This window comes from Haliotis asinina, chromosome 4, assembly GCF_037392515.1.
Source record: "Haliotis asinina isolate JCU_RB_2024 chromosome 4, JCU_Hal_asi_v2, whole genome shotgun sequence".
NCBI classification, from domain to species: Eukaryota; Metazoa; Mollusca; class Gastropoda; order Lepetellida; family Haliotidae; genus Haliotis; species Haliotis asinina.
The window spans coordinates 80,839,936-80,855,662 of NC_090283.1; the positions used below are offsets into that span (position 1 = coordinate 80,839,936).

The 15,727-nt window shown below is 38.3% G+C and overlaps 1 protein-coding gene across 1 annotated transcript; it reads left to right on the plus strand.

The window, feature by feature from the left end:
* The first annotated feature begins 875 nt into the window (after nt 1-875).
* Nucleotides 876-14,061, plus strand: LOC137282764 (uncharacterized). The gene is made up of 2 exons (XM_067814549.1): nt 876-1,030; nt 12,692-14,061. The coding sequence occupies exons 1-2, from the start codon at nt 996-998 to the stop codon at nt 13,587-13,589; spliced, it is 933 nt and encodes a 310-aa protein (XP_067670650.1). The 5' UTR covers nt 876-995; the 3' UTR covers nt 13,590-14,061.
* Nucleotides 14,062-15,727: the final 1,666 nt, after the last annotated feature.

Genomic DNA, 15,727 nt, shown 5'->3' on the forward strand with positions numbered 1-15,727 from the left:
TTCAACGCTCTGGGTCATGCACAAATTAATGGCACATCCGTTCACATGATAAATAAATTTCGCACAATTATAATATATTCTTGTTAATTATAAAATTCTACTCTTCTTAATTTCTTTTGGAAAGTTCTTTTTAATGATATTTCTGTTGCGTTTGTTTGAATAACCGTATTTTTTATTTCAGCATGTGGTTTGTGGCAGGTCATTTTAAAAATTCGAGGTTGGTGTTTTTCACCTACTGACGTGGCACACTAAAATAATTATAACATAAAAACACGGACTATTTGCACCTGTTCTCATCATTTGGGGTGGGGAAAGGAATTCAATGCGACACATTGACAGACTCTGGCAACACGGACTGACATACTCATTCCGAAACCACGTGAACAGTTTAGAAACACACACCGTGATTTTATTATCTCGAGTAAATCCCAATTCAACTGACGTCTTACAATATGTCGGCAGTTGTTGGAAGCTCTCATCTCAACACGTGCAATCTTCGATTTTTAGGGAAGGAAGAAAAACCGTCAACGAACTAAACTATTCATCCTAATCTTTGAGTACAATTAACAGTCGTCTTCACACCCATGCCCCTCTTGCATACCAATCGTGCACACAATCATATCTGTAAATTATAAAGTTGATTTCCATATTAAAATTTTAGTCAGGCAACCAAATATTTACTGGCTACCCAAGCATGACCAAATGTTGTCATTAAGGACTCACTAACATTGATTGACGTATTCACCATATCGTCCCGCCCATTTCGGGGTCAGTAGCGCGTGCAGCCTCTGTTTCGAGTCACGTGATTTCAGTCTGACTTCCTATTGGACAGAATGTGTTTTAACATTGTGTTAGTTTGTGGATAAGTCACGGTGTTGACAGTGAAGCATACACACAGCAATTCTGTACCCGCGATAGATAACCCCCGCTTGAAGCCCTGTAATGTTGTCAGACTGACTACTCGGCACCAACTGGTCATAATAACAGACACCCAGATGGACGGACCCTTGTTTATGCACGTACCATGCAGGTAAGAATCGAAACACGGCATTCCTTATGTTCGTATCTATTCCTTTTTTGATCGGAATAGGCGTTTGTTTTCACACACGGTTTTGTCATGATGTAATATTGATGCATGTTTCAGTGTTTCCGAAGATTGAACTGGTCATCTGTTAACAAGATAAATATTTTATTTAGCTGTTATTTCATCATTGACTAGTGCATGAATAAATATTGTAGAAAAGGTTAGATTTGACACTTGATTATTATTAATATATGGGACCAATATTTTAAGTTATTCTAGCAATCAGTGTGGATTAGTGATGCTAGTATGAAGTAGTACAAGATGCAACATAGTAATGTCATTTGTTTACCAGATACAAGACGCTTGGACATTGTAATGTACATGTAATCTTCATCTGACAGCTACAACCGAGGCATTCTTACGCGTACCCAGTCTGTTCAATTATGATAAATTTACCATCAAATATTGTCAATCATATTTCGGGAAAGGAAGTAGAAAACATTAAACTCGAGAAGCATTTCCATGATGACTTCTTCTTTCAAAAGTATCCCAGAACAAATTTAAGAGAAGCATTAAAAAGGACAAAGTTCATTACACGCAGTCGGCTAATATATAACATCAATTGCGAGAGACACTCCGATTAAATCAGTCTACAATAAGAAATACAAGGACGACGCCAGTTTTATAGATTTTAAGGCATGTTTTACTGATTTTCTATGGAAGATAGACGTTTTGCCATGGTAGTGTATGGTCTATAGACAGTTTAATGTTCTAACCACAACAGAGGCAGTAGACCGAATATTGAGAGTCACTCATCCCAGCAGACTGTGACTTTTGCCTATTGAAATTTAATGAAAAATGAACGCACTTCCTTTGTTTGTTTACATAAAGCAATTATCATGGATCTTTGATAAAAACTTAATTTGGAGTTATATCAAAATTTATATCGTTTTAATTTGATGACAACAAGGAAATATGAATTTAAAATTAGGTACCCTTTGATGCATTTTCTTTTTGAAAATGTGTCTGCTAGAGGCGCACGGCTCAAGAGATGGAGAGGGCTGCAAGTTTCTTCAAAACAGTGAATATGGCCAAAAAATACAGTTGTCAAAGTTATTCCCGGCAAAAGTTTCACATACGAATGACTGTTTTGAACGATCTTAAGGATAATGTTTGTTTCCAGTTTAAATGTAATCACAGATGAGAATAATATTGAATAATAATAAGTCGTCCGAAGCATATTGTATACGCAAGTCCGACCGAAATGGACACTGTATATACGACATCTTAGCACATTATTTATACTGGATGTGAAAGTGGTACTGAATTATATGAACGATATAGAACCGAAAACCCAAGTTACGGCCTATTACCCCGTTTATTATCGCAGTGTTCCATGTTCCTGGCGTTCACCACGGTGGTGCTATCAGCGGCGTTGTAGTTACGTATATATAAATAAATCTTCTTGAGTAAATTACACGGCTGGGATACGATACAATGTGATATAGTGAAATATACGAATGGCACATACCACTGTCTTTGTTCTCTGAGGAGCGTTAACTAGCCCTACCTGCAGGAACCACTGTCTGTAAACCAGGGGCGAGATTTATGAATAGGCGGTTTAACCATGTGGGTGTCGTGTTGCTTAACTAAATATATCTCTTGGATTGTATTTGTTGCAAAAGAATAGGGCAAATACCAACACTAGGGTTGTATTGCATTGTGATATATATAAGAAATTGAGGTAGCATCGGTTTGATTTACCGTAGTATAAAGTAATCTACTTTCCCAGACTCGTAATGGACTGAGGAGTCAGTTTTAATTGTTCGGAGGGAAAAGAGGAAGTATTAAACTGCAGTTCCCCTGTAAGAACAATTTGTTAAGGACTAGGCCTATAAAATTAATGTCAGATGTTGATAATGACAAGGTTTCAAAGACGGACGCTCCTGCTGTTGGAACTGTCAGACTATTTCCGAGCATACACCACACAAACAATTTAGCTTGGTAAAGGTACACAAGCGACAAAGAATCGTATTTTAGGTTAACAATTATTTGGTGATTTATGTAAAATTGAATAAATAAAATAGTGAAATATAGAAAATATGATTTCATCGCTGCTAAATACATATTTCATATCTGGAACATAGTCTTTATTGTAATTGTTGTATTCAAGGAATTATTAAACGATTCCGTGTTTATATTTTATTTTGCGTTTTCTTGTAATGGTGGTTTGAACACCAATGTGCTATTGGTTACTATACACCCTCCAAGTTGAAAACAATAACGTCTTCAGGCAACACTTTTCAGTGTACTTCACTGCGTAAAGAAATGGATATTTCACCAGAACAAGGTCAACGAATTTCAGAAATTTATATCCTTCTTATATATTTTCACAAAACAGTAACAGTAACTTAAACATTTGTATGTTTCATACATGCACCCATCACGTCATTTGGAGACAAAGACAAAAGAAATATTCAGTAACAACATACAACACTGGTGATAAAACAGAGTAATTTGTACATCATGTTGTAAAAATGACCCGTCCCTCAGTCCCCATATGGGGCGGCGTCTTAACGTTTGTAGTGTAAGGGAACAATATCAAATATATGTTCTGTCGTTAAAAGAAATTGTTACACTAACTCTTCTTTGTAATCAACCAAACTCACATACTATGTAATAAATTTGCAGTTTATCAGAGTCTTTATGTGCGTGCATAGTCAAACATGGGAGAAGAAGCGGAACGGCGCGAGATAAATTCATGTACGGTTCACGTGAGCTTTTGGGGAACTTGAAGGCAAATAACTTAAGATTTGAATGAAGCTTTGCGCCAATAGTTTAATGAGCTTTGTCGTATGTTTGCATCATAGCACGATGGACAGAGGACTTTGTCATTGTGAGATTACAGTTTGACAAATGAGCAAACCTGCCCCAGGGGTGCGGGGAGAATGAGAGGGTAGTGGACAAAGTTTGGGACGGAGACAGATAGAGATTGAAATCCCCCTCGAGGCTCGAGTTTCAAACAGTGACACCCACTTTATTTTGTTCGTTTTTGAGCTCCCATTGAGGTTACGTTCTGAGCCCTACAACACTGGTGACCGGGGACCGCCAGGGACACAGATTAATAGCACTTCGGTATCAAGGAAAGTCGGGGCAAGAAACATCCAAATATAAAGAATTATGGAAAGAGAATTGGACACAGTTTCATACTAGATTTACACAAAAACCTAAGAATATATAGCATTTTAAAATGTTCTTTCTCGTCATTGTTGAAAATATGCTTTACCAGCAATGACATTCCTTTCTTCAATTCCCCTCTGAATTTATTATTTTGGCCCTAATCTAGTATATCTAGTACTGTATAATGCAATTGTTCTTGCATCGTCAATCTGGCATACGGATTGACGATGACAAAATTTGGAATGCACGCCAAGATATAAACTGCCATGTTGAGAATAGAGCAGCCGTCATCTAGAATATGAATACATCGAATTAAGAATGTTTTCCTAAATATCATTATGAATGATGATGAAATTATTGAGGCAGTACTCTCAATTAGTTAAGTTATATGGAAACGCAGATCCCAAATAATTAATGAAAACTATGGCACACTGATGTACATTTTCGATATATACTGAATAAAGACTGGCAGTCATAGTTGCCTTATTTCACGTTAAATATCGTTGACATAGTAAACATATATCCACGAGTTTTAAAACTACAAAACCCCTGGCAATATTGACATGAATTAAACATACGAGGCTACGTCAATAGTGATTAATTTGAATTTTGTTTATTAAATTATTTCCTAGCATCAACTGTTGACAGAAACGGAAATATGTAAACACAAAATACTCGTGTGGTGCTGTCACGAAAATCATAAATAGAGAATAGCACCAAAGGTTTTCTCTCCAAATACAATGAGTGCACAACTGACTAAAACCTGACACAGGAGTTGGGCAGGTACGAAGCCAGGAGCTTCCACAGTACATTAAAGAGACGAGTTTTAGGACAGCACGAAAACTACAAAATATCCACACCAAATTGTTATGACGTGTTCTTCAGTAGGCGATGAGAGTTTAGTATCTAAATTGCAAATTATGGATGAAACAAACAAACAAAAAGGTTTCTTAAGGCAGGTCATAATGACATGGCCATCAACGTGGCCTCATATACCAAACCAAACATACATTAAATTTTGGACTGAGCACAATTAAATAATTTAATTCTTTTTCAGAAAGATAAATAAGCAACTTAACACTTTTAGAAGTATTTCATTCCATAATTACATATATTTATGCATGAAAAGTTTATATTTCCGAGTTAGGTATATTCCCCAGCTTATCAACTAAACTGAAACAAAACATAAGTGAGACTGTCTTTGATTAAAGGCCATGTTCAGTTTTTCTGCTGGTAGCGTTTGGAGTAAGTCACTGAGCAAAGGATTCGCTTGTGAAACAAAATATTCGATTTACCGACTTTCAAATTTCTACTTTGGCCAAACATACACGTATATTCACCCTTTAAAAATAATTCCTGGCCACTGTACGCCGTTTTAACTACCCGTGCCTGTGTTAAAAACTCTCTTCCAGTAACATTTGCCGACTATGTCAACTACTCATACAACTGTTTGGTCTGAATGTTTAAACAATAGACTATCTAAATGCTAACAATGATATTGCTGCATCTGCTTGAGTGTTTTGATATTAACTACATGTACCTATAAATAACGTTTAACAAATAACATGGAGTTATGTTTTTCCAAATGAAAAATAACTATTTGCTTATACAAACCTTCTTATTGTTTGTTTCACAAATGTTTAATTATTGCTACATCTGTTATTAAATATAAGAAAATGGCAGCTCTGTGAGAAACATGCTTCATTCTAATGTGTTCAGGAAATGTTTTAATCAGTGAACGAGTTCCAGTTTTGTCACAATTTAATTCAGTTTAAATATCCGTCGTAACGTTCAGTGTCCACGTTTCCTAAACAGACTGCAGATCAACATTAAAACATATATTGGATTGAATTTGATATGCATTGAAACCGGAGATTTGTATAATATCATAAGGTCTTATGGGCGGATCCAGGAATTTTGAAAGGGGGTGGGGGTGGGTGGAGTTCAGGGGGTTCAAACAGAAATACAGAAAAAAAGTGTGGTCAAAAGGTTGAGGGGACGACAAATGAATAATTTCGGGAATAAATAGCTGAGACACGTTTTGTTCTCTTTTAAGTAATAAATTATGAACTGAAGACAAACAACATTAAATTAAATAATCAATGGCATAAGTATTTTTAATTGTATCGATATTCTTTATGCATGTATTTCTTGTTAAAAACTATTTTTTGTACCATTCGCTGTTTCATGGCCAGCGCTGTAATTGAACCAGTAGTTAGTCATGATATTATAGATTATACTGTCCGATCTGCGTCCTCGTCTACAGCCCACCAAAACAGGACCAAAGGGTGGGCATGGGGGCAGGAAGGGAAGTGGTGGGTGGGGTGGGGTGGGGGGGTTGTCGGGTTGGAGTGGGGGTTAAGATATGATAGACACATGGAAGAGAGATGAACTCATTAAGCAATTAATAGACAATTAACCCTTTATTACTCATTCATAGCGTGTGGTGAGTGGTCTTTGTCTTGGAAACATTATGGAGGGAGTCATGCAACCTTAGTTCAAACTAATATCCAATAACACGTGCAGGCTCATGTAAAACATGGCTGTTACAGTTACAATCATAGGGCAGTCATATAGCATGCATTCTTGTCAATTGATTTAATGAAAATCTCATGTAGCATAAACTACAGCGGAGATTGTCATGGAACTAGGAATATATTACATGTATGGGTTGTGAAGCAAAGCGAGGAATAACTGGCAATATAATACGATTATTTAGACACTATCTACAATTGTCATCTTTCATAGCCTGCTAATTAGGTAGCAGTTTCGATATTGCCTTATTTGAGTATTATAGCTTTTTTTCTTTAAACGTAGGAAATATAAAACAAGTCTTCAGAAAAATATGAATTAATTTGAGGATCATAACCCGAATTTGATCTGACTGAACTGCTACAGACCCTTCTACTCTGATTACATGTGTCCATATGACTTTCAACCCCAATCGTGTCCGCTTCAACTTCAAACAGTTTCAATTAATCTGTCATGAATCTAAAGTAAATAAACTATTTGCTGAAACTCCAATTTTCAGATATCATCAATTATAGACGTAAACACGTAATCAATAAAATTAATTTCAACCAAACAACGGAAAAACAACTGGGCGTCACGAAAACTAGCCTTCTCGTTTCTAAAACGAATTACGGAAAAGATTAATATCGGTTGTAACGAGACTGGTTGGAGAAAAATAATAAAGAGGGATACGAAGGTCATTCGCGAAACACTCGATTTTCCCTGGGTCATTATTTCTGTCCCGTCCCCTACCCAAAACACAACACATGAATTCATGAGAGGCAAAGTGTGAAAATGCACGCCCCATGTTTGCACGTGGAGATCATGTGTCACGTGCAGCTCGCTCACATCGCCTCTCGGGAGGCTCCGGTATCCCTCGTTAGCTAGGAAGCATCTCAATCTGGGCGAAGGGGGACCTGGCTGGGAGGAGGGGTGGTCTCGTGTTTGGACGCCACGAGTGACGGGTCCACATCACTTATATCTCGCACGTATTAGTCACTAATCTTGTCTATTTAAATGCCATTTCCCTCTCCACAAAATATGCTCAAGGCACGGAACGACTGAAGGTCAAGCCAGCCTTTATAATGTTATATTTTGATGTGTTTTTAATCTGCGTTAACAGTGCTTGACATGAAGTGAGATCACTGAAGAAAAAAAGGAAATTATTAATGTATCTATAAAGTTTCAGAAATTATGATATAAATATATGTTATTTTTATTCCAAATAACGCTGCCAAACTGTAATGTTCTACATATAAGCAAACGTGTCTTGATAAAACCATTTGTTTACCACTGAATATGTAGTTAATGTAAGAAACGAAAAGGGAAAAAAACCCATGGAAACCAATTATATCCATACAAACAATTTCGCTTTATTTATTCAATCAACATACTTGTTAATGTTTTTGTATATCGTCTTTGACACTGACAACGTGGCCACGTAGTGAAACTGAAAAACGCCAGGAAAATATACAAGGACTATATCTTGTTAGAAACAACATTGTTACAAAATATGAACATAACAAAATAATCACATTTTCATACAATGTTTTGAGAAGAATAAAACCCCCAATGTTGACAATCGTCGATACTGTCCCCGAACCCCACGTGATGCCACTCAAAACACAGATCGATACCCCTCTGTCCAATTACTATTGCTAATCTGATCGAAAAATATAAGTCTTGATTTCCGAATGAGATGAATTATTTCTGAAAGAGCAACTGATCCGATTTGGAAGGGATGTATAAATAGTTGTCGCGGAAGCATTATTAAGGCATTGATGTCTATATAAACTGGCACAAACAACCTGGCGACGCCAACACGTAGAGACGTCATTTGTTTTAAGCCTTGTGGGAATCACAACCAGCGGAATTGACAGTTGCCAAGTCATCCTTCATTATATTTGGTGAACAACTACTTCACATAACGATATTTGTTTCGCTGCAAATGTCGGCTGTAAACCCCATTGTGAAATCTAAAATCAATGTTATAAAAATCACGTCCCTGAAGCTATTGTTATGCCCATTTTTAGATCCCCTTCTCATTGTTTCTAAATAAAACTTCTTCACTATCGTTGTGTTGACTTGGATAACAAGACGATGTTTTTGAACCAAGAACAATACTTTTCTTCGAAAGTTGTATATTTGAGGAGGAAATATGTCAGTATTTTGTATACAGGATTTTATACTATCCAAACAACATTTTTATTATGACGCCATTTCACTTATATTTTAAGCAACTGTTTAAGAAAATATGGTCGTTTCTTTTTCATGCTTGAAATGCAGTTGTTGAGTACTGTTGATTAAAGGGAAAATGAACCGGACACAGCTGTTAAAATACAACAGTATAACGTCGCTCATCCATATCTCAAACTATATCTAATCCTGGCTTCCATTTATTTCCTGTTGAATTCTTCCCACATCTATCCTTTATTCATATGTTGAACTGAATATCAGTTCTGTTCCGTTGACTGAGTGTGTCATTTGCAAACACACCCATAACGTTGTCTAAACACATAATTATAATTCTGAGAATATTTTGAAGACCTACTAGTAGATTCTGGAAATGTAGCTCTTGATGTAACGTTAACTTCAAGCACGCGGAATTGTCTGTTGACTGCAAACCTTTTCACTTTACAACAAAGCTTTGATATGCCCCAGTGTGGCAAATTGTGACGAATCATTAGGACTGTGTTTGGCTGTAACGGGCACCTGCCAACCAGTCTATTGGGGTGTATTTTCAGACAGTCTTCTACCATTTGTCCCTTGTTTGTTGGTTGACAGATTGGGCGGGTCATGACAAATGAGAAGGAAACAGAAGAGTTCCTTGTCGAGGCCCTATGGCCTGATTAGCTGGGACAGGGTCTCTAATTACCAAGTGTCCCCAACTTTAAGTCCAAAAGCAAAACAAACCAGCGCCAAAGCTTTATATTGGAGTTGTTTATAGTGTTTTACACAAATCCACGTCTGTTGAATTTTTGACCAATTGCCAGATTACCACCTTCTAAAGCGCTGTATTGTCAGAAGGACGTTTTCGACAGGTGAAAATTAATAATGGAGGGCTTGAGTTACTGCGCGCCCAGGGGATCTGGTAGTTGGGGAAAGGGTTTGGGGAGATTATTCCCTTCAAGGGGGAGGATTTCCGTATCAGTACAGAGGTATAGGAAGAAGATGGCATTTGGTTCTGTGATTTATGGTCCTGGAGTTGGTGTGGCGTTTCACCCCTCTCGACCACAGAGCCCAAAAACTTCAAACAGGACGTCTCAATGCAGAAGGTATCTTGTCAGGCATAGGAGGTCCAAACTTTCTGTGGGTTTCAAGGATCTCAGATTTCACCTGTATAATGGGCTTCATCTATCATAGGAAAACAGAGCAAAGAAGGTATTTTTTTTGAGACTGTATTATGAAAATATCCCGAGGCTAGGTTATTGTTGGTTTTCTTCTATAATAGGTAGATCAAGGCTGTATACAACATTTCTTCAATCATGCTGGTAGGTTTTAGAAACACGATCTGACATCATTCAAGAAAATGTTATTGAAGGAATTTCTCCTGATAGATTAAGGTGTAGTCTATGATCTGTTCTTCCCTGGGGTCAACTCTCAAGTAGGTGCATACACAAACTAAAACTAAGGGCTAAAGCATATATTGCTTCGTGTCTCAAAGAATTCATATTTACTTACACATGCTATGTTTGTCGGTTTAGTTACTGGGACTTCCATTTTTGTTCATTTACTGGTACAATATGCACAGCATGAACCATTCCAGTGTCACTGCGTCGCTTTCCTTCCCCGTTACCCCGTCGATATGTATAGTTAACACTGTAGCTCATTAAAGGCTTCCCATCAACTATTTTATTGTAATGTTGAGTTATGACATCTCATCCATTGCAGGCAGATGGACCAGATAAAAATGCCATCTGTTTTTTTTTCAATCCGTATACACGATGCTGTCTGGAAATAGCAAGCAAGTGAAGTATGAAATAGTTATTGAATTATTGACCAATCAGAAGTAGGAGTCATTCCCCTGTCACCAACTCCTATAGTTAAATTCAGTTCCGGCCGTAAACCACTGTGTTGTCGTAAACTGTTGACGACCTGTCCTCCAGAGTACTTATCGAGCTACTACTCCAATAATGTTAGGTTTACTGACAATATACACCAATCACCTCAAGCTGCGCCGCCATGTTAGCGGAAGTTGTCGTATTACTCTCTAACCTTATAACAATGCCGTATTTTCTACAGCGGTACTCTCGCAGCCTTGTCTCTACGATCGGGTGATATCGCGTCAACTATTTTGTGTTAAAATACAAGACAATTATTTCAGAGATTAAATTTATTGTCGCTGTATAAAAATTTTAGATGACTTCTAACACACGATGCCGTGGGTGTGATTAGGCGTGCAAATGAAGCGATAGGAGGAGACTAGCGGCCCATAAAGTTAACACTAACTTCATCATTTATTTATGTCGTCATCTGGACCGATGCAATGCATGCTGGGATAATGACGTCACACCTTACCACAAGATACATTTTGTGTAAATTATTCAAAATGTGAGTCACATTTTTGTGAAATTGCATATTCTGTAGTAGTTCTGAAGAGTCGGGAAATTGTCGCTCTCATGGACAGGCGGGTTATTATTTAGTCACTGGATAGTAATTACTCACTGCATGTTGTTTAAAAAAATATTGTATGGAATTTGGGAAAGGCTTCATTGAACAGTTGAGATTTTTCAAATGCGCATGCTCTGCTGAATGTTCTTCTGTCACATTAGGTTGATATCATGTGACGCGTTTAATAACCAATAAAAACAGGCTTTCTGTGCTCTGTGCTCTGTGCTCTGTGCTATTGAGCGTCGTTTGTTAAAAGGGTTTGAATTGCGGTCAATATCTCAAGTAATAAATGAAACAATAGAATGACGCCATAAACTGATGACGTCATCGTGGGTTGCTAAGATCGTGCAAATATGTCGGCAGTCACAGGGAGACTAGACATTGATTTGAAGCTAAACTACGAGCTACGCTACATCTCTGATTAACAACCCCTGGTGTGTTGGAACTGGGGGAAGGAAAAAGAGAAACATGATTGATTACTCAACCTGGTCAGATTGCAACTCCCCACTTCTCAATCAATTGTCAATAATTGATACCTCTCTCAAAGAGAACGGCTTGATTTTGCTCTCCCAATCCACAGGCACCATCTTGAAAATGAAAATATTTGGATTTTGAAATATTCTGACATAAAATATTACTCCTGAAGGGAACTTTTCAAAACAGAACAATCGTTCAGTGTTTGGGATTTGGGTTTAATGTTATTGCCCCTGTTGCGTTTTAAATTTTTGATTAAATCTGTCTGCCCCCACCCGGGTTTAATCTTCGAGGTGTCACTGCCCCGGAGCTTTGTGTACGGACTTCAATACATCACCTCCCAGGATATCGGATCACGTGACACTTATAGGTGATTGATTGTCTTAGAGAAAGTAGCTCATATTGTTTTCTTTCGCCAAGTGCAATAAATTACTTTATGTTTTTCGTTATAAAACTATACCGAAGTCATATTAGTGCACAAATCAAAGGCACTGTGAAAGTCACTTTCTAGAATTCCTTCGTCTAATGTTCGTTTACGACGGATACATAAGTTCATGGGGGAATTATGACAATGGGGCAGGCTATTCAATATATATATATAACGAGCACCTTCAAAACAGTGATAGATGTAACGAGCACCTGTAGGATGACATGCAGTCAACCAAGCCACAGAGCGTGACCGCCGATCCAGGTAACTCGCTTCAGTGGGGCTCAAGCCCACCGTCCCCCATCACCACCACCTCCTGTGTCAGGTATTCAGAAGGGCGAAGTAATAGTCTTTAGCTATTATCACAAAGTGTGTGTGCTACGAATATTTTCTGGTATGTACATGTTTATCTATGTGAGCACCTGGTGTCATCATGTTCTAACAGCTGTCGTTTTCTCTTACAGGCCTACCCCAGTGTACTGTCAGAGGCCCCTGGTTCTGGATGCTGTAGGGTGCAGGTTTCCTCTTCCCGTCGGGGGCGACTGCAGCAGAGTTCCCCCTCTAAAACTGGCGGGAGAGGCCGATGGGGTGGGGAAGACAGCCTCCACCCCTCTTGCATCCCTCCCTTACAGTCTCAGCCTCTTTGATCACATGAGGCGACAACATGCAAGCTGCTACCGTGTTCTAGACAATATCAAGTCGTCGCTAGCTCCCTCCCTCACCCAACCTGTTCTAGTTCCAGAACGAACACTTGCCCTGCCATCGAGTGAAATGTTCAACATAAGGACACAAGCATCTCTTCCCGAAAAAGTACCACCGTCAGAAGGTCTACAAGGGATGGTTGGTTCGGTGTCCGATCCCTACACATCACAATATGGCTACGGCCGCAAAATCTTTCCCTGCCCACAGTGTAGATATACCACAGACAGACGAAATAACCTGAAAAGACACATGCTGACAATGCACCAGGCCTGTTCAAAACTGTTAGAATGCTGTGGCATTTTGTTTACGACCAAGGCGTCGTTACGGGAGCACGCAATGATCTTCCATTACCACGGTTACACGTGTTTCTATTGTGGAAGGAGGTTCTGCAGGAAGGCTCTCCTGAAGCGCCACCTCTCGGTGCACAACGGACAAAAAGACTTCGTGTGTACGATCTGTGATTACGCTACCAGTCATAAAAGTAATCTCGAGCGTCATCGCAAAGTGCACGCGCGACAAGAAGATGGCGGCTGTGAAGGAGAGACATCTAGTGACGACCCAAAGAACCAATCAGGAGACGAGAACATCGTTGACGTCAGCAGCGACGAACTCTCCATCTGTTCCGACGACGAAGAAGAAATAAATGTCCATTCGGTATAAATGCTGCGAGAGCCAAACAACACTTTAGTCATGCAAAGGCACACCGCAGAAGTCGACATAATAACTGCTGATTCTAAACATTTAACCAGCAGTTGACGTTTACAGGACGGTCATGGTGTCGTCTAAGCTTCGCATTCCAAAGATAAAGGATATATTCTGCTTTCAGCAGCAGGCCTGCTCAGTATGGCGTTACGTATATATAACACACACGTATCGCATGTCATACATACGTAATGCTTACGCCATAGATCCGTGACGTAAGATAGAATCCAAAGATGTCATAGTGTGGTTATGTGTCGTCAGCACTTTCTGTGACTTTGTGACCTTGACAGTGGACAATCTTTCCAGATGAGGAAGTGCAATGTGAAGCATTTTGTGCCTTGTACATAATAACGTTTATTTAAGATGATGACGTGTCTGTGACGTCACTGAATGGTGTAAATCCTGAATGCGAGAGTAAACCATCTAAAGATATTCAGTGCATCTTGTTATGATTTCACGTTTCCACGAGTTTTTTATGTCACTTCAAAACTACCAACCTGCCGCTTTGCGCACATATCTAAACATCCCATGTTCTGTCTTCGTATGTTTCAAACATTTTCAAATTTTAACATCATCAAGAATATTGTTTATCGGAATCTTGAACCAGTTCCTACTTTTTACGTCTCTGTGAATATCTACTTTTGACATCTTTACCAGTCCTATGTTTTACATCTCTACCAGGTCTACTTTTTACATCGCTACCAGGTCGTGCATTCTTACATCTCAACTTGTATTTACTTTTACACCTCCACCACTTCCTACTTTTTCAATCTCTACCTGTTCCTTCTTTTTACCTCACGATCCGTATACAAACTGTATGTATAAATATGAACACTCCAGTGGCGCGAGGTGTCAGAATACGGTTTGGGTTCTTTGACGGACCAGGATATGCTGATCTTGTTCATGTCCTAGGTTTACCGTGATCATTAGAGTTTCCCACACGGCTAAGATCTGGATCACTTCGGTCTTTCCTTTGCCGTCGAACCAGAGGGGCGTTAAACTCTACTAATCCATTTATTTTTTCCGCCTGTAAAGATATGGATTTGTACTTGCCCATGCATCGGATTTCACACTGGTTATCTGGTTTCAGATAACTTGTAGCGAACGTACTGCAAATATCTCTTGACGTATTAACAGAGGAATGGGGTTATGTAATTGACATTTGACATTTGTAAAGCATGATGACACCCTCACCCTCGCAATATTTAGTTTGTAAAATCATTTAATATTGCTGTGTATTCAAATATCTGATAAACATTAAGCATTAAAATATAATATAGACCACAACAAGAACGTGTAGATGAATGAAAATTTGAGTGTCTTCGCGTTAGTTGCCCCCAAGTCTAAAATTTCCTGAACACATTTTAGAGCATATTTCAAAAAGCATACTTATTTCCAAACATGCACATTGCGACTTTTCATCAATTAAAAATATTTTGAAATTGTAAACAGTCATTGTCAGATGGTCGTTTGTTCCATGGACCATATGTTGGAAACTTTGATACCAACAGATCATTTAACACAGGGAATATTTCTATACCGCAGACTGACAGACTACGTCAGCAGCTGTTTCTACTGCTCTAGCGGGGCTGTGCTACCTGTAAAATATACAAGCATGAAGGTTGCGTGAAGGATTTAATATCGGTTACGTTCTCTTTAATGACGCTGCTGAGCTGATATTGTAGTTTCAGTGTTCAACCGTGATATGTATAGAGCTCTAAATAACACATCAACACTGCCTTTCCGAGATTTCGTAATATTTTTAAAAAGGATTTTATAATTTATTATTATTATTATTATTATCATTGTTATTATTATCGAAGAAAATTTATTTTTTATCGCATAAATGAATTATCAAACAACCGTCGCTTAGAAGTAGTGGGGAAAGAAAGAACTTTGAAAAGTATGAAAATTGAGATTTTATTCCGAGCAGAGACGACATGATAATCGTCACATAGATACAGCAATTGTCACATAGATACAGCAATTGTCACATAGATACAGCAATTGTCACATAGATACAGCAATTGTCACATAGATACAGCAATTGTCACATAGATACAGCAATAAAACAAAACATGTTCTTGTGAAATGAT

Coding starts and splice junctions, on each gene's coding strand:
- LOC137282764 (XM_067814549.1), top strand. CDS start 996: ATGGACGGACCCTTGTTTATGCACGTACCATGCAG. Junction 1,031..12,691: donor TTTATGCACGTACCATGCAG/GTAAGAATCGAA, acceptor TTTCTCTTACAG/GCCTACCCCAGTGTACTGTC.